This window comes from Haliotis cracherodii, unplaced genomic scaffold, assembly GCF_022045235.1.
Source record: "Haliotis cracherodii isolate W230 unplaced genomic scaffold, xgHalCrac1.p SCAF_7, whole genome shotgun sequence".
Taxonomy (NCBI): domain Eukaryota; kingdom Metazoa; phylum Mollusca; class Gastropoda; order Lepetellida; family Haliotidae; genus Haliotis; species Haliotis cracherodii.
Genome location: NW_027266330.1, coordinates 21,396,872 through 21,421,059, shown reverse-complemented (window position 1 = coordinate 21,421,059; position 24,188 = coordinate 21,396,872). Strand labels below are relative to the sequence as shown.

Genomic DNA, 24,188 nt, shown 5'->3' with positions numbered 1-24,188 from the left:
AAGAGGAATCAGGATTCGGGTTCACAGCTTTAAGAATGGTGGGAAAGTGATCGCTTCCGCATCGAGCATTATGGACCGAGTATCCAAATTCGTTAAATAGATTTGAATCTTCGGGAGAGGACAGTAAACCAATAATGGAGGGACCCCAGAATCTCAGGACGCACGGGATGGTGATGCAGGTGATGCTGGCAGCATCTGGCATCTTTGGTATATTCCTCAAAGCGTAGGGGGGCACGGGTGGCCCAATCGTCTAAGGCGCCGCAATTCGCTGTGCAGAGTTGCGTCCCTTGGGCACGTCAGAAACCTATGATTGTGGGTTCGAATCCCGGTTCGCCCCGATTATGTTTCTAGGTTTGTCAGCACCATACCCGTGCTCGTGGTTTTCACCGAAGTGGTAAACGTCTGAGACCTGCATCACTTCGTGCTTTCCTCCCACATTAAGCTGACACGCCGTGATATAACTGGAATACTGTTAAAAGCGGCGTTAAAACCCAACTCACTCACTCACTCCTCAAAGCGTAGCTGTATTAATGTCTTATTTGTTAGAAGTTATGGTTTACGACAGATATAGTTCTTCTATCACCTTGTGAAGTTAAGCATTATCACTAACCGATATGTTATTGAAGGAAACACAACCATAACTCAAAGAATATTTAAGATATAGTTTATTTTTTTAAAACGTATATTTGTAGAATGTCAAAAATACATAACTCCTGTACTTATATCTTTTACAGACATTGTCTGTGGATAACTGGATGATAATTATCCGGCTCATCATGTTCGTGTGAAATGTACGCCTATCTGCATCCACACAAATACAGTACAGACTGTCCAAGATGATTATTACAGGAATAGGAAAATAATCAGTAATATGAAAGCAGAAAAAGCAAAGAAACATATGTTCACATATTCCTCTTGAAACAATTACAGTAAACTACGGTTATAACGAACACGCTTATAACGAACTGACGGATATAACGAACTTACTTTTTAGGTCCCGACTATTTGCTGTAGTTATGCTGTATATTTGCTTATAACGAACTACGGTTATAACGAACTACAATTAGTCCCCTTGAGTTCGTTATAACCGTACTTTACTGTACACATTATTGAACATACTGAAGCGATGTCAACTTAGTACGCGACTCAAATAAGAACACTCTTGTAATTAGTTGTGAAAACGTATAAAACATAATGATGATATCATGTTTAAGACATCTGTATATCCAACAAATGGCAGTTAACGCATACCGCAAAAAAACGATGACAACAAAGAAGTAAGAAAAAGATATTCGTGAATCTGGGATTCTAACGCGCGATGATGAGATTTCTGGCACGCCTCCGGACGCAGTGTGGACCAGCGAATCGCGGCGTCTTAGACTGATGGGGACGGTTGGAAGCCTAGTGGTTAAAGCCAAAGACCCGGGTTCCACTCATGACATTGGTAAAATGTGTGAAGCCCATTTCTGGTGTCCCCCGCCATGATATTGCTGAAATTTTGCTAAAAGCGGTGTAAAACCACACTCACTCACATAGATTAATAAACCAACCAAGACCCGAGAAACCCAGGAAGACGAGCATCATCCAGAAAGAACACATTCCGTTACATTCGACTCTACGAGTAGCCGATCCTAGTACGCCTAAGGGATGCAACTCTGAAGGACAGGTTCATTCCCACAAAAGATGACGAAATCAATCGCAATACATGCATTCCACTACAAGCTATCTGAGCGCTATGACAATTGTAAGTATAGTCTATGTTTTTGTGGGACGATCTTAGCACTAGGGTCGCCTCATGGAATGGTTTCAATCATCGGGAATCGCTCTGCAATCAACTCATGTACTTTAGGTGAGGTGAGGTGAAATGGGGTTTAACGTCGCGTCCAAGATTATTGCACTTATATAGGGCACGTGTATGTGTATGTGTGTATGTGTGTATGTGTGTGTGTGTGGTTGCTTGTACTAGTCCGGACTGATGCCGATTTATAGTGCTAGCCCACTGAGATACCATGCCGCAGTTTAACATGAATACCCCACTCAGACACAGTATACTGACTCCGAGCCGACCAGTCCTTGTTTTAGCCCATTAATGCCGAGCGCCAGACAGGGTAACAACAAGTACCATCTTTTAACGTCTTTTGGTATGACGCGGCCGGGGATCGAACCCCGGACCTTCCGCTCACCGGGCGGACGCTCTACCACTGGACCACGGAGGCGGTCATGTACTTAAGGACACAGACAAGGCTAAATTGTAATGATAAGTACAGTAACAAAGGGTGACAGTCATGTGCATGTGCATTCATTAAAGCATAAACAATCTCACCAAATACGTTACCATCACGTATCTCAAAATGGAAATTCGTGAGGCCTCACGAGTTTTTGTTTGTGCGCAAACATAACTGTATATCTTATGTTCGAAATATCGGGCTACAACATTATTATTTTTCTTTCGCATATTTAACATTCTAATTCCCTTTACCCCGGAAAGTTTAAGATGAAACGCCATGCCATTTTTGAGTCCGCTCAGTACCACTGGCATCCGGGTACTCTGAGACGTCTTTCAGAGCAAAGCTGACGGCAGGGACAGCACAACGACCGCAGCCACACAGTGAATCCAATATGGATGACAATACGTTCACTCCAGAATCTTGCAGGACCCCTATTTACTTTGATGCAAGCCTTGGTCTTTTCTACACTTGTGTTTTAAATCTGGTAAGTCTCAAACTGTTATGAATCAAAATGTTGGACGATAACGCTATGCACGATATTAAGTGGTCCATATAATCTGATAACTGATGTTAAGACCTCGATAAATGATTATTAGGGTTCACATTAGTCAGGCCAACGCCAGCAGCGTTAAACAATAAACAAACAAACAAACAAACAAACGGAGGAAGTGTACTACAATGTGTCACTATAAGCAGTTAAAAGTAAGAAAAGATGACAAAGTTAAAAGATAATATTTAACTACTATTCCAGTTCAACGGTTGGGTAAACTATTGTCCTTTAACCATCAGCTATGGCCAAGTTGAGTTTACGTTGTTTGCCTTCAAGATGACGTGACAATTTGAATTCAGTTGTCATCACTGAGTGTTATATCCAAGATGTTCCCTTTTAGGTCTGATGCAAAACATCTGGCTCATCACAGTCAATAGCTCCCGCGTGGACTCCTTGTCTAGCAACCGTAACAGATACACTGAAAGAGAGGAAAGTATAAACTCAATAGTATAATAACCACTGAAATATATACTGAAAGCAAAAGCCACTTTGATTAGTATTTAATTTATATATCAGGATACCAGGTCGAAGACGCTTGGTGCTTTCTTTAATTTGAAACCATCGAGCATGGGTACTGTGCTGACAAGTATCAGAATCAAAGAGAATCAAAGAGACCCACGAACAGCAGATACTGACACACCTAAGGGACGCCGAAAAACGAATCACTTCGTGATGAACAAACTAATCATTGACTCAGTTTCTTAATCAGTGACGGGTCGAACCTTTGATGTTCTGGGAGTGGGTGGGGGGACTGGGATTGGAACGAAAAAGTAAATTGTCTCCGAAACTCCTTGAAAAAAAATTGCTTCTTTACTCGGTAAAAAAATAAATTGTCTGCAAAGAAAATGACATTTTTGCAATGTATCATCAATAAAAAAAAAATTGGCTCATGGTTTTAAAGGTCAATACAAAATTCCCCCAACATCCTCACCCCACCCCCCTCCGTGTATCAAATGGGCGGTCCCTAATTGCTCAAATGATTCATAATCGCTATACAACAAACAAACATGAGAATAAAGAAAACTGAAACGAATTCATGTTCAATTGAAATATACAACTCAATCACGAACCGGACTTGCATAGTTGTGCAGATGTTTATCTTACCCTCAGGAAGGATATATAATGAAGAACCTCTTAGAAACATGAACCCTTTGCAAAACATCTCAACAATGTAAAGCGGATACATCTCAATAGAGATAAGATGCAGCTTGTTCAATCACGACACGGATCCAGCTGGTAGAAGACGCATGTTGTCAATAAACAAAGATAATCGTTGTAACGTCATTGGACGCCCGTAGTCGTAGGACTTGTATTGACTTATTACTGTGTAAATGATGTGTGTGTGTGTGTGTGTGTTGTGAAAATACCTGCATGCACAATCGCATGTAGTCAGAATGATACGTGTATGAATGCACAATGGCATGTTTGTTTGTTGTTTAACGCCGCACTCAGCAATGTTCCAGCTATATGACGGCGGTCTGTAAATTATCGAGTCTGGACCAGACAATCCAGTGATTGACATCATGAGCATCGGTCAACGAGAATGAGATACAATGACATGCATTAACCGACTCAACGAGCCTGACCACCCGATCCCTTTAGTCACCTCTAACGACACGTATGTGTTGCTGAAGACCAGTTCTAAGTGTACGAAGGCACAGTGATATGTAGACCCAGTGGTAAGTGTATGAAGGCACAGTGATATGTAGTCCCAATGGTAAGTGTATGAAGGCACAGTGATATGTAGTCCCAGTGGTAAGTGTATGAAGGCACAGTGATATGTAGTCCCAATGGTAAGTGTATGAAGTCACAGTGATATGTAGACCCAATGGTTAGTGTATGAAGGCACAGTGATATGTAGACCCAGTGGTAAGTGTATGAAGGCACAGTGATATGTAGTCCCAATGGTAAGTGTATGAAGTCACAGTGATATGTAGACCCAGTGGTAAGTGTATGAAGGCACAGTGATATGTAGACCCAGTGGTAAGTGTATGAAGGCACAGTGATATGTAGTCCCAATGGTAAGTGTATGAAGTCACAGTGATATGTAGACCCAATGGTTAGTGTATGAAGGCACAGTGATATGTAGACCCAATGGTAAGTGTATGAAGGCACAGTGATATGTAGTCCCAATGGTAAGTGTATGAAGGCACAGTGATATGTAGTCCCAGTGGTATGTGTATGAAGTCACAGTGATATGTAGACCCAGTGGTAAGTGTATGAAGGCACAGTGATATGTAGACCCAATGGTAAGTGTATGAAGTCACAGTGATATGTAGTCCCAGTGGTAAGTGTATGAAGGCACAATGATATGTAGACCCAATGGTAAGTGTATGAAGTCACAGTGATATGTAGACCCAGTGGTAAGTGTGTGAAGTCACAGTGATATGTAGTCTCAGTGGTAAGTGTATGAAGGCACAGTGATATGTAGACCCAGTGGTAAGTGTATGAAGGCACAGTGATATGTAGTCCCAATGGTATGTGTATGAAGGCACAGTGATATGTAGACCCAGTGGTAAGTGTATGAAGTCAGAGTGAAATGTAGTCCCAATGGTATGTGTATGAAGGCACAGTGATATGTAGTCCCAATGGTCAGTGTATGTAGGCACAGTGATATGTAGTCCCAATGGTAAGTGTATGAAGGCACAGTGATATGTAGTCCCAATGGTAAGTGTATGAAGGCACAGTGATATGTAGTCCCAATGGTATGTGTATGAAGGCACAGTGATATGTAGTCCCAATGGTAAGTGTATGAAGGCACAGTGATATGTAGTCCCAATGGTAAGTGTATGAAGTCACAGTGATATGTAGACCCAGTGGTAAGTGTATGAAGTCACAGTGATATGTAGTCCCAGTGGTAAGCGTATAAGGGCACAGTGATATGTAGACACAGTGATATGTAGACGTGATATGTAGTCCCAATGGTAAGTGTATGAAGTCACAGTGATATGTAGTCCCAATGGTAAGTGTATGAAGTCACAGTGATATGTAGTCCCAATGGTAAGTGTATGAAGGCACAGTGATATGTAGACCTAGTGGTAAGTGTATGAAGGCACAGTGATATGTAGACCCAATGTTAAGTGTATGAAGTCACAGTGATATGTAGTCCCAGTGGTAAGTGTATGAAGTCACAGTGATATGTAGTCCCAATGGTAAGTGTATGAAGTCACAGTGATATGTAGTCCCAATGGTAAGTGTATGAAGTCACAGTGATATGTAGATCCAATGGTAAGTGTATGAAGTCACAGTGATATGTAGTCCCAATGGTAAGTGTATGAAGTCACAGTGATATGTAGACCCAGTGGTTAGTGTATGAACGCACAGTGATATGTAGACCCAGTGGTAAGTATATGAAGGCACAGTGATATGTAGTCCCAGTGGTAAGTATATGAATTCACAGTGATATGTAGCCCAAATGGTAAGTGTATGAAGGCACAGTGATATGTAGACCCAATGGTAAGTGTATGAAGACACGGTGATATGTAGTCCCAATGGTAAGTGTATGAAGTCACAGTGATATGTAGTCCCAGTGGTAAGTGTATGAAGGCACAGTGATATGTAGACCCAGTGGTAAGTGTATGAAGGCACAGTGATATGTAGTCCCAGTGGTAAGTGTATGAAGTCACAGTGATATGTAGACCCAGTGGTAAGTGTATGAAGGCACAGTGATATGTAGTCCCAGTGGTAAGTGTATGAAGGCACAGTGATATGTAGTCCTAGTGGTAAGTGTATGAAGGCACAGTGATATGTAGACCCAGTGGTAAGTGTATGAAGTCACAGTGATATGTAGACCCAATGGTAAGTGTATAAAGTCACAGTGATATGTAGTCCCAATGGTAAGTGTATGAAGTCACAGTGATATGTAGACCCAATGGTAAGTGTATGAAGGCACAGTGATATGTAGTCCCAATGGTAAGTGTATGAAGGCACAGTGATATGTAGTCCCAATGGTAAGTGTATGAAGGCACAGTGATATGTAGACCCAGTGGTAAGTGTATGAAGTCACAGTGATATGTAGACCCAGTGGTTAGTGTATGAAGGCACAGTGATATGTAGCCCCAATGGTAAGTGTATGAAGGCACAGTGATATGTAGTCCCAATGGTAAGTGTATGAAGGCACAGTGATATGTAGTCCCAGTGGTATGTGTATGAAGGCACAGTGATATGTAGACCCAGTGGTAAGTGTATGAAGGCACAGTGATATGTAGTCCTAGTGGTAAGTGTATGAAGGCACAGTGATATGTAGTCCCAATGGTAAGTGTATGAAGTCACAGTGATATGTAGACCCAATGGTAAGTGTATGAAGGCACAGTGATATGTAGTCCTAGTGGTAAGTGTATGAAGTCACAGTGATATGTAGTCCTAGTGGTAAGTGTATGAAGGCACAGTGATATGTAGTCCCAATGGTAAGTGTATGAAGGCACAGTGATATGTAGTCCCAATGGTAAGTGTATGAAGTCACAGTGATATGTAGTCCTAGTGGTAAGTGTATGAAGTCACAGTGATATGTAGTCCTAGTGGTAAGTGTATGAAGGCACAGTGATATGTAGTCCCAATGGTAAGTGTATGAAGTCACAGTGATATGTAGTCCTAGTGGTAAGTGTATGAAGTCACAGTGATATGTAGTCCTAGTGGTAAGTGTATGAAGGCACAGTGATATGTAGTCCCAATGGTAAGTGTATGAAGTCACAGTGATATGTAGTCCCAATGGTAAGTGTATGAAGTCACAGTGATATGTAGTCCCAATGGTAAGTGTATGAAGTCACAGTGATATGTAGACCCAGTGGTAAGTGTATGAAGGCACAGTGATATGTAGTCCCAGTGGTAAGTGTATGTCGGCACAGTGATATGTAGTCCCAATGGTAAGTGTATGTCGGCACAGTGATATGTAGTCCCAATGGTTAGTGTATGCAGGCACAGTGATATGTAGTCCCAATGGTAAGTGTATGAAGACACGGTGATATGTAGCCCAAATGGTAAGTGTATGAAGGCACAGTGATATGTAGTCCCAATGGTAAGTGTATGAAGACACAGTGATATGTAGTCCCAATGGTAAGTGTATGAAGTCACAGTGATATGTAGACCCAGTGGTAAGTGTATGAAGGCAGTGTGACACGATGTCATGCAGGGACATGAATTATCTTTGGGCACAATATGGCACACATCGGCACAATGACCTGTATACGAGTGTCCGATGACCAGTGAGCACGATGACCTGAGCACGATGACCTTACCACGAGGGTACAATGCAATGTATGCACATTGACCTTTGCACAAGCGTACAATGACTTGTTGGCACAATGGCCGTGTGGCACAATAACATGTGCTGGAGGGAACAATGGCCCGTTGACACAATGACCAATGTGCAGGTCAAAAACAATCTTTCCTGATCATATAACACGGTAAACGACCCGGAACAAAGTCGAAAAGACTTGGCAATATGTTTCTATTTATCACTTCCCACTTTAGTTTACCTGGTCATTTTTGTGATATTTCAGTCAAGGAAACTACCTATACATATATGCATGAGGTTAAACAGTTGAATCACTGAATCTGAACCCTGACCGGCACCCAAGGAGTCGCATTACTCGAAGCAGAGTTGCGTCCCTTTGCTGCCAAGGGATGCAAGCTCCTTCCCAGCGCGTGACACTTTCGTTACATTCTCGGTAACATCGCTGTGTGGGCGCGGCCATTACAAGAGTCTTGAAATTTGTCCTCTAACCCCAAATGTAGTAACGTTTCTACTTTTGTTTATGTCTTTAGGAATGCCAAATACCGTTATTTTTTAAAGGGTATACGACTGACCATATTTCCCAGAAGAATTTGTTTGATCGGATTGGTTCCAGATTGCAGACGAACGGAAAATCAACCAACTTCCACCTTACATTTTTACTATATCCATTTTATGAAAGCTGTTATGAAACAGAAATTCAAATTGTAAAACAAAGAAAATAATTTAGCTGGGGTAAGAGTATTCGGCGTCAAGGCAGCCATAACTTGTTTGTAAACACAACGGTCAGTCGGTTGCGAGTTCAACTCCATGCATGGTTGTGACCACCTATCACTGTAGGGAATTTTGACTGGTAGCAGCGATATTAAAGAGAGCTCCGCGAATGGGCTATCACAGTGAGGAGCTTGCCAAGGTATGCAGATCGCCATTTCTGTCAGCGCCGTACCCATGGCCGTTGGTTTCGTCAAAGTGGTAGACGTCTTCGACTGAATTCATTTGATTTGAGCTTTCCTACCACTTTAAACGAACACGCCGTGGTCGAGGTGAAATCCCCCACACCCTCACTTACCAGACACATCCAGACAAAAAGCCACGGCGGGAAGAATATGGAAATACAGCAGTGAAGACAGTGGTTGACGGTTCTGGAAGAAGAGCGACAACATCAGTATCCTTCATCATCCCTGAAAACGTGCTGCTAGCATACGCTTTAATTGAAGGAGACCACTGGCTGATATCATCGATCAACTCGTTTCTTAATCCCAAATCGAGGCTATCCGAAGTGACACGTCGTCTAGCAATAAATCTTTGCGAGATCTAAATATCTGAATTATATGTCTAACGCGCACTTGAACGAAAAAGATACATCTGTGTGCGACGTACTGTGTTTTACACACTTAGACAATGATTTCAGATGTTGTTTTTTTCCAAAATCGAAAGTATATTACCACCAGCATGTTACCTAAAAAATATGTATGAAACCCATTTCTTTCGTCAACTGCCGTTCTGTCTCTGTCCTGTTCAATACATACAAATGGTTATATGCCATAATAGTAGAGTTTATTTCTTTGTTATTTTACGCCGCACTCAGCAATATTCCAGCTATATGACGGTGGTGGTGGTAGAAATATTTAAAGATAATTCAAAGGACATCGTTAAAGATGTTTCTGAGATAAGAGTGAGTGAGTGAGTGAGTGAGTTTGGTTTAACGCCGCTTTTAACAGTTTTTCAGTTATATCACGGCGTGTCAGCTTAATGTGGGAGGAAAGCCCGAAGTGATGCAGGTCTCAGACGTTTACCACTTCGGTGAAACCCACGAGCACGGGTATGGTGCTGACAAACCTAGAAACATAATTGGGGCGAACCGGGATTCGAACCCACAATCATAGGTTTCTGGCATGCCCAAGGGACGCAACTCTGCACAGCGAATCGCAGCGCCATAGACGACTGGGCCACCCGTGCCCCCCATTTTCATGAGTGCCACGTAGCAGGAGTATATATGGTAGCATAACTTTTCACAGCGGCGGGGAAAATTGAGAAATCTTTTTATTATTATTTCACGTCGGAATGAATATTCAGGGCCGACAGGAGATACGGCCAGGAAAGTCACTTTGCTAACCAGGCGCAAGTTTCTAGCGTTACCCTGCCTGACATTCAGCATTAAAGTGATAAGACAAGGTCTTGTCGACTCTGTGTCAGTATGTATCTGAGCTCGATGAACATATACAACTGTAGCATGGTATCTCAGTTGGCTAGCAACAAAACTGTTACGTGCTAGTACATGCAGACGAGCGTTGCAGGTCTCGGACGGGTATGATGCTGACAAACCTAGAAACATAATCGGGGCGAACCGGGATTCAAACCCACAATCATAGGTTTCTGGCGTGCACAAGGGACGCAACTCTGCACAGCGAATCGCGGCGCCTTAGACGACTGGGCCACCCGTGTCCCCTTCTAAGATAAGACATATTATCAGGATATTTTATTCCTCGTACAATATAGTTTGAAATGTTATTTCTTCTGAACATTGCGTTCAAAATGACTGAAGGTGTGATAGTATGTCTCACTGAATCAGCGGTATATCACGGGAGCCTGTATTAAGTGATAGCTATATCCGGGTTATTAAACGAGAAGAAATAACTCAATAACATTAATCCAATCGTTTATAAAAATGCAAAACAGACAAAAACAATTTACTGAAACCTACGTTATCAACACACCACAAAATTAGAATAATAGTTATAGCCTTTATTCCCGTAATACAACGTCACCAGAAAGTCTATAAACTATACATTATGTAATCAAAAGAAATAGAAGAAAATGCACCAACAGGAAGTGACGTCAGCAGAAGAAACGTATTTCTTCTGCTGATAATTATTATTTGTGGTGTGTACTAACTACTGTTAATTAGGGGGAGGGAAATTCAGAATCGTCCAAACAAACACATCATCGGTTCATGTCCGGTGGTAAATTGGAAAAAAACCACAAAATATATTTAAAAATATGTTTAAAATGTTATTGATTTTAAATTCAGTTTCACAGCAAATAATCTGTATGCATGGAGAAGTTCACCATTGGGTGGAGGTGTTGTGCAAAATTCTCTTTGTGAAGAGTTTTTGATAAAAATATAATTCTTTGTCGAAACCAATCTGAGCTCGTTGGTTTCACCAAAGTGGTAAACGTCTGAGACCTGCATCACTTCGGGCTTTCCTCCCACTTTAAGCCGACACGCCGTGATATAACTGGAATAATGTTAAAAGCGGCGTTAAACCAAACTCACTCACTAAATCAATCACTCACTCATGAAAATCCCAGGTCAGCTTGATCTTTTATTCGCTCCATTTATAAAAAAATCAATTCCGAAACAAAACTGGTAACAAGTGTTCTAAACTTTGAAATGTCATAAAATATGTTATACAATCAGTGAAAAACAGTTCCTTATTTTTAAAATAATACTTTTCTCCAGCTACAATTTAATGTATAACAGTTATCTGATTCGATGTGTGAAAAAAGCCCTCGTTTTGATTGTGATTGCAAAGAGACGAAGAGGTAAAGTGTGCTTAACACACAGGTACTTACTCTCTCTGTTGCACGACCACAGTCTGTGACGTAGCGCCACCGCCGACAACAACGACGTTTGTACTTGACTGCTGCATCATCTGAAAAATCGACGTGACAATGTCAGGGTATCTATCAATGTCTGAAACATTAAAACGATACATCCATCTTCGACTATCCTCGACTATCTAGTGCGTTATAACTCCATCTATTAATATAAATAACCTTGACCTATATATTCAACTTGGAAAACAGTTCACGTTATGATTTGTACAGAACATTTAAGACTTTATTAGAGCCAGAAAAATATCTATCAGTTTTAACAAATAGTCACCTAAGAAATATATATATATATATATAATACAGACTTGGCTTGTCAAAACTTATGATTAATTATGGACGGAATATATCACTTGAAAGAATACAAAAAAAGTTGTCCATTCTGTAACTCAGCTATAGAGGACGAAATACATTTTACCTTTGAATGTCCTTATTAAGCAGAACTACGTACTAAATATATACCAGAATGTTTCTTATCTAAGACGAGTAGAATAGCGTTTGTTTCTATTTTGTCATCGAATGATGCCGACGTAATGTTTAAACTGTCTTTATTTGTAAAACATGGGATGGAACTACGAAATAACACGTTGAGTGGAAATTCAGAATTTTAATTACCTTACCCTAGAAAGTCCTCATGATTATCACCGATTGTTAAATGAATGTTTTATTTTTATAATTTTTGTTGTATCTCCCAGTCTGTAAATTCTCACCCACTGTATTTATCTGAACTTGTATATGGGCCGATGGCCTTTGATACAATAAACGTCTTTGACTTTGACTTGACTTGACAGCCTCGTTTCGTTTCGATTCGGAAGTGACGTCACCATCTCCATCTCTCTCTCACCAGTTGAGCACAGGATGCATCGCGTTCATGAGCTTAACACACCAACCAATCAAAACGAGCGCTTTTTTCACACATCGAATCAGATAACTGTTATACATTAAATTGTAGCTGGAGAAAAGTATTATTTTAAAAATAAGGAACTGTTTTTCACTGATTGTATAACATATTTTATGACATTTCAAAGTTTAGAACACATGTTACCAGTTTTGTTTCGGAATTGATTTTTTATATATGGATCGAATAAAAGATCAAGCTGACCTGGGATTTTCATGAGTGAGTGATTGATTTAGTGAGTGAGTTTGGTTTAACGCCGCTTTTAACATTATTCCAGTTATATCGCGGCGTGTCAGCTTAATGTGGGAGGAAAGCCCGAAGTGATGCAGGTCTCAGACGTTTACCACTTCGGTGAAACCCACGAGCACGGGTATGGTGCTGACAAACCTAGAAACATAATCGGGGCGAACCGGGATTCGAACCCACAATCATAGGTTTCTGGCGTGCCCAATGGACGCAACTCTGCACAGCGAATCGCAGCGCCATAGACGACTGGGCCACCCGTGCCCCCCATTTTCATGAGTGCCACGTAGCAGGAGTATATATGGTTGCATAACTTTTCACAGCGGCGGGGAAAATTGAGAAATCTTTTTATTATTATTTCACGTCGGAATGAATATTCAGGGCCGACAGGAGATACGGCCAGGAAAGTCACTTTGCTAACCAGGCGCAAGTTTCTAGCGTTACCCTGCCTGACATTCAGCATTAAAGTGATAAGACAAGGTCTTGTCGACTCTGTGTCAGTATGTATCTGAGCTCGATGAACATATACAACTGTGGCATGGTATCTCAGTTGGCTAGCAACAAAACTGTTCCGTGCTAGTACATGCAGACGAGCGTAAAACGTGCATGCAACTCGCTACATAAGTGCAATAGTCGAGAACGCGACGATAAAACCTATTTCACCTCATCCAGGTGTATATGGGGTATACTGTTTGGTGTAAAGCAACTAAAAACGCTATCATTCATATGAGATTAGTCAAATTTCATTACAACAAATATGCTTAGCGTAAATTAGAATTTATTTGTTTGTCATAAGCATGCTAAAATCAAGTAAAAGTCGTATATAACTATAGTCGAACTTAGTTATCTCAAACCCCGTTATCGCGAACCTATTCTTCGATCCCGAGCATCTCACAATATAAATATATATATATTTGCCCGCTTATCTCGAATTCGAGATAAAAATACATGCTTTCTCGAAACTTGCACTGGGTACCATCTTTGATCTGACCAAAGAACTTTATCTCGAAGTTGCCCATTTTCAGATTTGAGAAACACAAGTATGTCTAGTATGTACTTTTCTTTCTCCACACAACCAACATCGCTGTAAATATACAGAGCAATTTAAACCAATTCTTCAGCCACTTATGTACTTATCTTTTGATCTAATTGTGATGGTAATCTTTAATTTATTTTCAAATACAATATCGCGAGTAGACATGAGTAAAAACATGGCGGTAGTTCCAGGTTACATCAAAAAGTCCAAATCAAGTCAGATTAAAGGAATCAAAAGCTGTGTGATGCTACTTAGAATATTCAAGCTGTGATTAAACTAGCTCGAAGCGAGTGTGGCACTTTGTTGTTTTGCCAGGTGGATAGACTAAATAGTGATTGCTGCTATGCCTAATAAGGGACACGTACATAATTTGTCGCAATTATTGATAATCATAAAATAAATTATAAAAAAATTGTCATGTCATACACACGTTGTGTTCTTAATTTCTTGTATATGCTATGTATCTATAATACTGTCACTTGATCTGTCTGAGTGTTCATGCCTGGTTATCTCGAATATCCGGATATCTCGAAGTTACAGCACGGTCCCGTTAGGTTCGAGATAACGGGGATCCCTGTAGATCTTACAACACAACAAAAGCAGTCAGTGTTTGGGTATTTGCAAAACACGAATTACAGTAAAGAAACGAAAGCAGAACCGGATGTCCCCGTGTTTCCCCCCTGACTAACGATCCGCATTCGCATAGATTTTGCATTGTAGATGACGGTACTCGACGTTTTCTCTGACAATGGCGAAAGCTGTACATATACTGACTACAGACTAAAGGCCCTAAATGTTACTGACTAATGGCTTGTGACACCCCTATCTGAATCATGTTGGACATGGTTCACAACATGAAGAAAGAGAGAGCCATGCATGAAGTTCATAGGATGGCTACTTTAGAGTGGAGTCTTTCCAATCGGACTTATAACGAAGCAATGGTAGCGAATAGGTCGAGGGTATCTATCAACATAACATTGAGGTATTCTACACAGGATAACGGAGAGTGTACTGAACAATGTAGAATCTGTATATTCAAAACACAAGTCATGGTTAGATGCACACAATATTTTACTAAAATGGAAAAGAAACGAACGGAAAAGACGAATGCTGGAGTTCTCTTCACTAATTTCCAAAAAAAACAATGATGCATTTTTAAGCCAAAAATTTAATAAACTCATTACTCTCGTAAAGAGAGCCCTGTGCATAAGTATATGTCGTAAAAAGAACAATTTGTGAAATCCAATTGCGTGGATCGTTGCTCATGATGTAAATCACTGGATTGTCTGAGCCAGATTCGATTATTTACAGACCGCCGTTATATAGCTGGAATGTTGCTTATTGCGACGTAACAACAAACCAAAAATCAATCGGTGAAAAATGTAAATTTCTCCGCTAATCCGGGGTCATTATTGCTGACCAACCAATCACTGACGTTTTCTACACTGAAACACTTAAGCAAGGTTGTAGAATAGAAATATCCCCTTGCGTTTTGTTACGATCATTTTTTGCAATCAAATAGAGAAATTGGCCAATGAGAAGCGAGTTTCTTTAAAAGGTTGCGGTTACTTTTTCAATGAAGATCACCTTAATGTCAGAGAAAAAATAAATCAGCGAAAATGCATACTACGATTTTCCCCGAGACTTAGAAGAAAAAACCCCGAGCCAGTCATACTACAGATACGTAAAGACCTGGACCCACTTGCACAAAGCGATCTTAGCGCTAAGATGATCTTAACCCCCATACATTAACATAGGCTTACGATAGTCTTAGCGCTAAGATCGTTTTGTGCATTTGAGCCCTGGTATGACGGTTGAAACGCAGAAACATCTACTTAGATACACTACTGCTCAAAGAACATGTCCCTACAAGAAAGTAGGGAATTTATTGGAACATTGTAGTGTACATTGAACCTTAAGATGCTGTGATACAAGAATATTAAAATTAATACAAGTACATCAAACAGCTCACAATATTTGACAGTGTGTTACCTGGGGAGGGGCGTAAGGGTAGGGCTGGGGTGGCCCGTATCCTTGGGGTGGTGGTCCGTATCCTTGGGGTGGTGGTCCGTATCCTTGGGGTGGTGGTCCGTATCCCTGGGGTGGTGGTCCATATCCCTGAGGTGATTGTCCATATCCTTGAGGGGGTGGTGCCGACCCTTTAGGGGGGGAATCATATTCCGGTGGGGGTGCTACATAGCCCTGTGCTACCCCTTGAGGGGGAAGTGGTTGATAAGGAGGTGGATTTGTCGCCATCTTTGATGAGATAGTTCAGGGAAACTTTAAAGAATTCACCTGCAAAACAAAAAAGCGTCGCATGAGTGCACACAATTTTTTATCATTTTTCAGCATTATTTATTTTAGTTGTGTTTTTGTAATACACAAAGGCATTTAGTATTTTCTTTCACATACGGGGTGTGCTGTCCACGAAAGCAACACCTGTCTGCTTTATTGGACCTACATGTAAGTGCCGGACGCGAGCGTGTTGAAAAGCTATCAAGAAAATAACACAAAAATAACACTGTATCTCCCTCCCTCACTCACTGTTTACATGCGTTTTAAGCATCACTTGTATTGGCTGTCAGTTATGAAAAGGACTAAGATGAATAACAATTTCTTTATTATACTGACTCAACGTTTCAGGGCTACTTATTACTCCTTCATCAGGTGATGCTCCAACTTTTAGCTGCCTATATAGGCAGCCACTGACTACCAAGCCTTAAAAAGGATACAGCTGTTCGTGTACTCCGCCAATGTCCAAGTGGTTAGAATCGATAAAGAAATGATCATAACAATGATATCATTTGACGATATCGCCAATTTAAAAGAAGTGTGGCGAGGTTAAGTGTGCTTGAGAGGGGTCAAGGCGCAGTGAGCAAGGTTCACGGACAGACACTTATACATACACTGTATTCACACAGTACATCATTGCCATACATCGTAGGGGAGCACTAGACACTGTATTCACACAGTACATAATTGCCATACATCGTAGGGGAGCACTACGACACTGTATTCACACAGTACATAATTGCCATACATCGTAGGGGAGCACTACGACACTGTATTCACACAGTACATCATTGTCATACATCGTAGGATAGCAGTAGGACACTGTGACCATACAGTACATCATTGTCATACAAAGTAGGGGAGAACTACGACACTGTATCCATACAGTACATCATTGTCATACATCGTAGGATAGCAGTACGACACTGTGTCCATACAGTACATCATTGTCACACATTGTAGGAGAGCACTACGACACTGTGTCCATACATTACATCATTGTCATACATTGTAGGAGAGCATTACGACACTGTGTCCATACATTACATCATCGTCATACATCGTAGGAGAGCACTACGACACTGTGTCCATACAGTTCATCATTGTCATACATTGTAGGAGAGCATTACGACACTGTATTCACACAGTACATCATTGTCATACATCGTAGGGAAGCACTACGACACTGTATTCACACAGTACATCATTGCCATACATCGTAGGGGAGCACTACGACACTGTATTCACACAGTACATCATTGCCATACATCGTAGGGGAGCACTACGACACTGTATTCACACAGTACATCATTGTCATACATCGTAGGATAGCACTACGACACTGTGTCCATACATTACATCATTGTCATACATCGTAGGAGAGCATTGCGTCACTGTATCCATACAGTACATCAACATATTGCTACATATTGATAGGTGATCATGATGCTACATATTGATAGGTGATCACGATGCTACATATTGAAAAGTGATCATGATGCTACAGAGTGATAGGTGATCATGATGCTACAGATTGATAGTGATCATGATGCTACAGATTGATAGTGATCATGGTGCTACAGAGTGAAAGGTGATCATGATGCTACAGATTGATAGTGATCATGATGCTACAGATTGATAGGTGATCATGATGCTACAGATAGATAGGTGATCACGATGCTACAGAGTGATAGGTGATCATGATGCTACAGAGTGATAGGTGATCATGATGCTACAGATTGATAGGTGATCATGATGCTACAGAGTGATAGGTGATCATGATGCTACAGATTGATAGGTGATCATGATGCTACAGAGTGATAGGTGATCATGATGCTACAGATTGATAGGTGATCATGATGCTACAGAGTGATAGGTGATCATGATGCTACAGATTGATAGTGATCATGATGCTACAGATTGATAGTGATCATGGTGCTACAGATTGATAGGTGATCATGATGCTACAGAGTGATAGGTGATCATGATGCTACAGATTGATAGGTGATCATGATGCTACAGAGTGATAGGTGATCATGATGCTACAGATTGATAGTGATCATGATGCTACAGATTGATAGTGATCATGGTGCTACAGAGTGATAGGTGATCATGATGCTACATATTGATAGGTGATCATGATGCTTCAGATTGATAGGTAATCATGATGCTACAGATAGATAGGTGATCACGATGCTACAGAGTGATAAGTGATCATGATGCTGCATATAGATAGGTGATCACGATGCTACAGAGTGATAGGTGATCATGATGCTACAGACTGATAGGTGATCATGATGCTACAGAGTGATAAGTGATCATGATGCTGCATATAGATAGGTGATCATGATGCTACAGAGTGATAAGTGATCATGATGCTGCAAATAGATAGGTGATCATGATGCTACAGATTGATAGGTGATCATGATGCTACATATAGATAGGTGATCACGATGCTACAGACTGATAGGTGATCATGATGCTACAGAGTGATAAGTGATCATGATGCTACAGAGTGATAGGTGATCATGATGCTACAGATTGATAGTGATCATGATGCTACAGATTGATAGTGATCATGGTGCTGCATATAGATAGGTGATCATGATGCTACATATAGATAGGTGATCACGATGCTACAGACTGATAGGTGATCATGATGCTACAGAGTGATAAGTGATCATGATGCTGCAGAGAGATAGGTGATCATGATGCTACAGATTGATAGGTGATCATGATGCTACAGATTGATAGGTGATCATGATGCTACAGAGTGATAAGTGATCATGATGCTACATATAGATAGGTGATCACGATGCTACAGATTGATAAGTGATATTGATGCTACAGATTGATAAGTGATCATGATGCTACAGAGTGATAGGTGATCATGATGCTACAGATTGATAGGTGATCATGATGCTACAGATTGATAGTGAGCATGATGCTACAGAGTGATAGGTGATCATGATGCTACAGAGTGATAGGTGATCATGATGCTACAGAGTGATAGGTGATCATGATGCTACAGATTGATAGGTGATCATGATGCTACAGAGTGATAGGTGATCATGATGCTACAGAGTGATAGGTGATCATGATGCTACAGAGTGATAGGTGATCATGATGCTACAGATTGATAGGTGATCATGATGCTACAGATTGATAGGTGATCACGATGCTACAGATTGATAGGTGATCATGATGCTACAGAGTGATAGGTGATCATGATGCTACAGAGTGATAGGTGATCATGATGCTACAGAGTGATAGGTGATCATGATGCTACAGATAGATAGGTGATCATGATGCTACAGAGTGATAGGTGATCATGATGCTACAGAGTGATAGGTGATCATGATGCTACAGATTGATAGGTGATCATGATGCTACAGAGTGATAGGTGATCATGATGCTACAGATAGATAGGTGATCATGATGCTACAGAGTGATAGGTGATCATGATGCTACAGAGTGATAGGTGATCATGATGCTACAGAGTGATAGGTGATCATGATGCTACAGATAGATAGGTGATCATGATGCTACAGAGTGATAGGTGATCATGATGCTACAGAGTGATAGGTGATCATGATGCTACAGATTGATAGGTGATCATGATGCTACAGAGTGATAGGTGATCATGATGCTACAGAGTGATAGGTGATCATGATGCTACAGAGTGATAGGTGATCATGATGCTACAGATAGATAGGTGATCATGATGCTACAGAGTGATAGGTGATCATGATGCTACAGAGTGATAGGTGATCATGATGCTACAGAGTGATAGGTGATCATGATGCTACAGAGTGATAGGTGATCATGATGCTACAGAGTGATAGTGATCATGATGCTACATATTGATAGGTGATCATGATGCTACATATTGATAGGTGATCATGATGCCACAGATTGATAGTGATCATGATGCTACAGAGTGATAGGTGATCATGATGCTACAGAGTGATAGGTGATCATGATGCTACATATTGATAGGTGATTATGATGCTACAGACTGATAGGTGATCATGATGCTACAGAGTGATAGGTGATCATGATGTTACAGAGTGATAGGTGATCATGATGCTACAGACTGATAGGTGATCATGATGCTACAGACTGATAGGTGATCATGATGCTGCAGAGAGATAGGTGATCATGCTGCTGCAGAGAGATAGGTGATCATGCTGCTAAACATTGATAAGTGATCATGATGCTACATATTGATAGGTGATCATGATTCTACATCTTTACAGGTGATCATGTTGCTACACATTGATAGGTGATCATGTTGCTTCATATTGAAAGGTTCTGGTAACATTACCCATGTTTCATAAGTGGGGAGGTTTCGGAATATCTTTAGAGAAACACTGCCCTAAAGTCAAAATGGCTTAGTTGTCCGTATAAACCAACAGTCTTAAAATATTTAGCGACACGGTAATAAACAGTTTCTTTGTATTCAATCTTGTTAATATCCTAATGAAATATATTAACATTAAAATCCTCGGGTGTCTTTTTACGATTGGATTATTCATTTCTTCAGGCCATACTCGTCGTCCATGCGGCTGAAATGTAACATATCTGAACTCCCACCAAACAAATTTACCTGCTGATAATATCCAGACACGCTTAAATATCTTTTTAGAGGACATCGCGACCTAGATTACAGCTCGTAGCAGGCAATTCCGAGCACAATGTCGACGCTCGTCTGACACAATACAGCCAACAGTGTTTGAGAGAACAATAGCAACTATGTTTTAACTGCAGACTTACTGTATGATGCACTTGTTTGTGGCCTGCTATAAGTTGTCGTTGTGAGAATACGTTCAATGCGGCTTGCGAGTTGACACCTGCTCGGTGAGCCTTGAAGTCACATGGTTAGATACGCAAATTGCACATGACCTGTTTTGCAAAGCTGCATGGATTTATCCGACGTCCTAAGTGTACACAATGTCCACTTGTCCTGACAGTTTTCACGACGACCACACCCAACCGCCGACCCCATACAGTACTGCTTGACACTCAATGCGTCCAGCACGTACAAAGAATGATGTGTTGTGACGAAATATGCGTTGATTCGGATTCATTTCCATTCATATTTATACTGGCTTCCCGTATTTAGACACGCTCAATGGCCTTGCTGTTCTGAATATCTGCACTGACTCATAATGACTGGTGTTTGTGAAGCTGGAGAACGGGAAGAGATTAAACTGATGCGCATATAAAATAGAGATCCGTACATGTACACTGTCACATAGCGTGACAAATACAGTGATGTTGGTTGTTTAACGCCGCACTCAGCGATATTCCAGCTATATGACGGCGGTCTGTAACTAATCAAGTCTGTGCCAGACAGTCCTGTGATTGACATCATGAGCATCTATCCGAGCAATTGAGATTCGATGCGCTGGTGTTAAACAGATGTGTCAAAGGGAAAGGCAAGCCCGATTTTGAGTAAGTGAATAGGATTTTACACCTATCTGAGAAACAGTCCAGGCCTATCACAGCCGGGGACATCTGATAGGGACGCCACACCTTATACCCTTAAAGCGGAATCGAACCCTGTCTGACGAGTGGAGATCTCAACCACTAAGCTACGTAACCGCCATTGCTAACTGCGGGCACATTTGTGACTTTGCATTCCTGTTGTTTGACATCTAGAGTATTTAGTATTTATGACTTTTTGTTCCTTTACCTTCGTTATCAGTGTAAAGTGCACACCTGACGTCACCACAAAACTGTTGGTCTACGTGGTATATTTGTCGTTGCGGACACTCAGCGAGACGAGCACAAGTCAAAATGGCGCCCACGCCCACTACAGTTGATGTTTAACATGTATGGCCCCGAGAGGCGCCTACCTACCCACGTCCTCAAAGATTAACTCAAAATGTTTGTGCTCTTGTGGAAAGAACCTTACTGCTGATATTGACAAACTGTCTGTCTACATAAATGCAGTTTACCTTTATTAAACAGATAAGGACTTAAGCATTCTGGGTTTCTGATATGTGGGTGTCGTTGAGTATTTGATTTTAGAAATTAAAATTAAAATTTAATATCAAACAGAATATTAATCAGAAAACACAGCTTTATTGTTTTTTTGTAAATACAAAATGTTGAAGATTATCATCGTAACAGTCTCTATCTTCGGACACAGCTGTGAGACATGCGCTAGAATAGCAGCAAACGTTGACATCTAATTAATTCAAACAATTTCTGAAACATTTTAATCAAACGCAATGTTATGCGGTAGCTTCCCCCCCCCCCCCCCCCAAATATTCACGTCGCAATGCCGAATGTTTGGGAAAAGTATTAAGACGTGGCAACATAATAATAAAATATATTTGGCAATGTTTTTATTCGTAATTGAAAAAACATATACCTTCATGATCCTCTGTTAATAACCAAATCTATTGTTTGAAGGCTAAAACGTCTGAATTATTATTTGAAATATCCTGACTAGTGAAATCAAGTAGAACAGTGCCTTAAAATTCATAATGTGCGCCTGTGCTTGTCTTTGTAAATGTTAATCCAGAGCGTTGTTATTTTTCCTGATTCAATAAATCCCCCCCCCCCCCCCCCCCTCTTTCTTACCCTCTTTCGGGGCACGGGTCTAAGGCGCCTCGATTAGCTGTGCAGAGTTGCGTCCCTTGGATACGCCAGGAACCTATGATCGTGAGTTTGTATCCCGGTTCACATCGATTATGTTTCTAGGTTCGGAAGCATCATTCTCGTGTTTGTGGGTTTTACCAAAGCAGTAAACGTCAGAGACCTCCAACATTAAGCTGACACGCCGTGATATAACTGGAATACTGTTCAGAGCGACTTTAAACCCAACTCACTCGCTCTCCTTCTTCTCCCCTTCCTGGATCTCCCTTTCACTCCATCTTTGAGATGTTTTCTTGTCTTGTGTTCTCATTTCTCTTACTGAGGCTTAATTTCTCTGTCACATATGCCCCCACCCCGCTCTCTCTTCCGTTCACGGGGCGGTTGGGTAGCCTAGTGGTTAAAGCGTTCGCTCGTCACTCCGAAGACCCGGGTTCGAATACCGACATGGGTACAATGTGTGAAACCCATTTCTGGTGTCCCCCGCCGTAATATTGCTGCAATATTGGTAAAAGAGGCGTACAACCATACCCAGTCACTCACTCACTCCTCCATTTATGTCATAAGCATTAGATTATAGTTATTAGATGTATTTTGAAACACAATTTTGAAGAAGTTAAATTGTCATTGATTCAAACTAAAGTTATCTATAGAATATAACGAATGTCAGCCACTGTTCACTTTCACAGAGACCCAAAGACATATTTATGAGACCCCATGTTGCCTGAAACAAGATTGCTGGGGTCTCATAAATCAGATAACGTTATGGCCATAAAACGAAAAATGCCTCCATTAAACATCCCGTGAGGTGAAATTGGGTTTAACGTCGCGTTCAAGATTATTGCACTTATATAGCGACGTGCATGCACGTGTGTGTAGTTGCTTGTACTAGTCGGGACTGATGCCGATTTATAGTGCTAGCTCAGTGAGATATCATGCCGCAGTTTAACATGAATACCCCACTCAGACACAGTATACTGACTCCGAGCCTACCAGTCCTTGTTTTAGTCCCTTAATGCCGAGCGCCAGACAGGGTAACAACAAGTACCATCTTTTAACGTTTGGTAGGACGCGGCACGGATATTGTGCTGGTAACCTAGGAACATAATATGGGCGTATCTCGGGATTCGAACCCACGATCACTGGTGTCCAGCACGCCTAACGGGAGGAAACTATGCAAGGCACCGAGGACAACTTTGTCAACTGTGCCGCGTTAGTGTTATTAAGTTCTTTGTTTGTTTGTTTGTTGTTTAACGCCGCACTCAGCAATATTCCAGCTATATGACGGCGGTCTGTAAATAATCGAGTCTGGACCAGACAATCCAGTGATTGACATCATCAGCAATCAGCACCACGCAAATGGGACCGACGGCACGCATCAACCATGTCAGCGAGTCTGACCACCCGATCCCGTTAGTCGCCTCTTACGACAAGCATGGGTTGCTGAAGAGCTATTCTATCCAGGATCTTCTCGGGCCTGTTATTAAGTA

At 41.1% G+C, this 24,188-nt stretch overlaps 1 protein-coding gene across 3 annotated transcripts in view; it reads right to left on the bottom strand.

Annotated features, from left to right (window-relative positions):
• Window positions 1–652: 652 nt before the first annotated feature.
• Window positions 653–24,188, bottom strand: part of LOC139447305 (postacrosomal sheath WW domain-binding protein-like) — a 31,772-nt gene continuing 8,236 nt past the window's right edge. For 2 of the 3 annotated variants that reach the window (XM_071228607.1, XM_071228605.1), the window contains exons 2-5: window positions 15,793–16,095; window positions 11,585–11,664; window positions 9,078–9,150; window positions 653–3,196 (exon numbers count right to left, since the gene is read on the bottom strand). In XM_071228607.1, coding sequence (XP_071084708.1) covers window positions 3,176–3,196; window positions 9,078–9,150; window positions 11,585–11,664; window positions 15,793–16,056 — 438 coding nt within the window. In that variant the 5' untranslated portion in view covers window positions 16,057–16,095 and the 3' untranslated portion in view covers window positions 653–3,175. Of the gene's footprint in view, window positions 3,197–9,077; window positions 9,151–11,584; window positions 11,665–15,792; window positions 16,096–20,868; window positions 21,075–24,188 lie in introns of those variants that run through there. The other variant, XM_071228606.1, reaches the window with a different exon arrangement.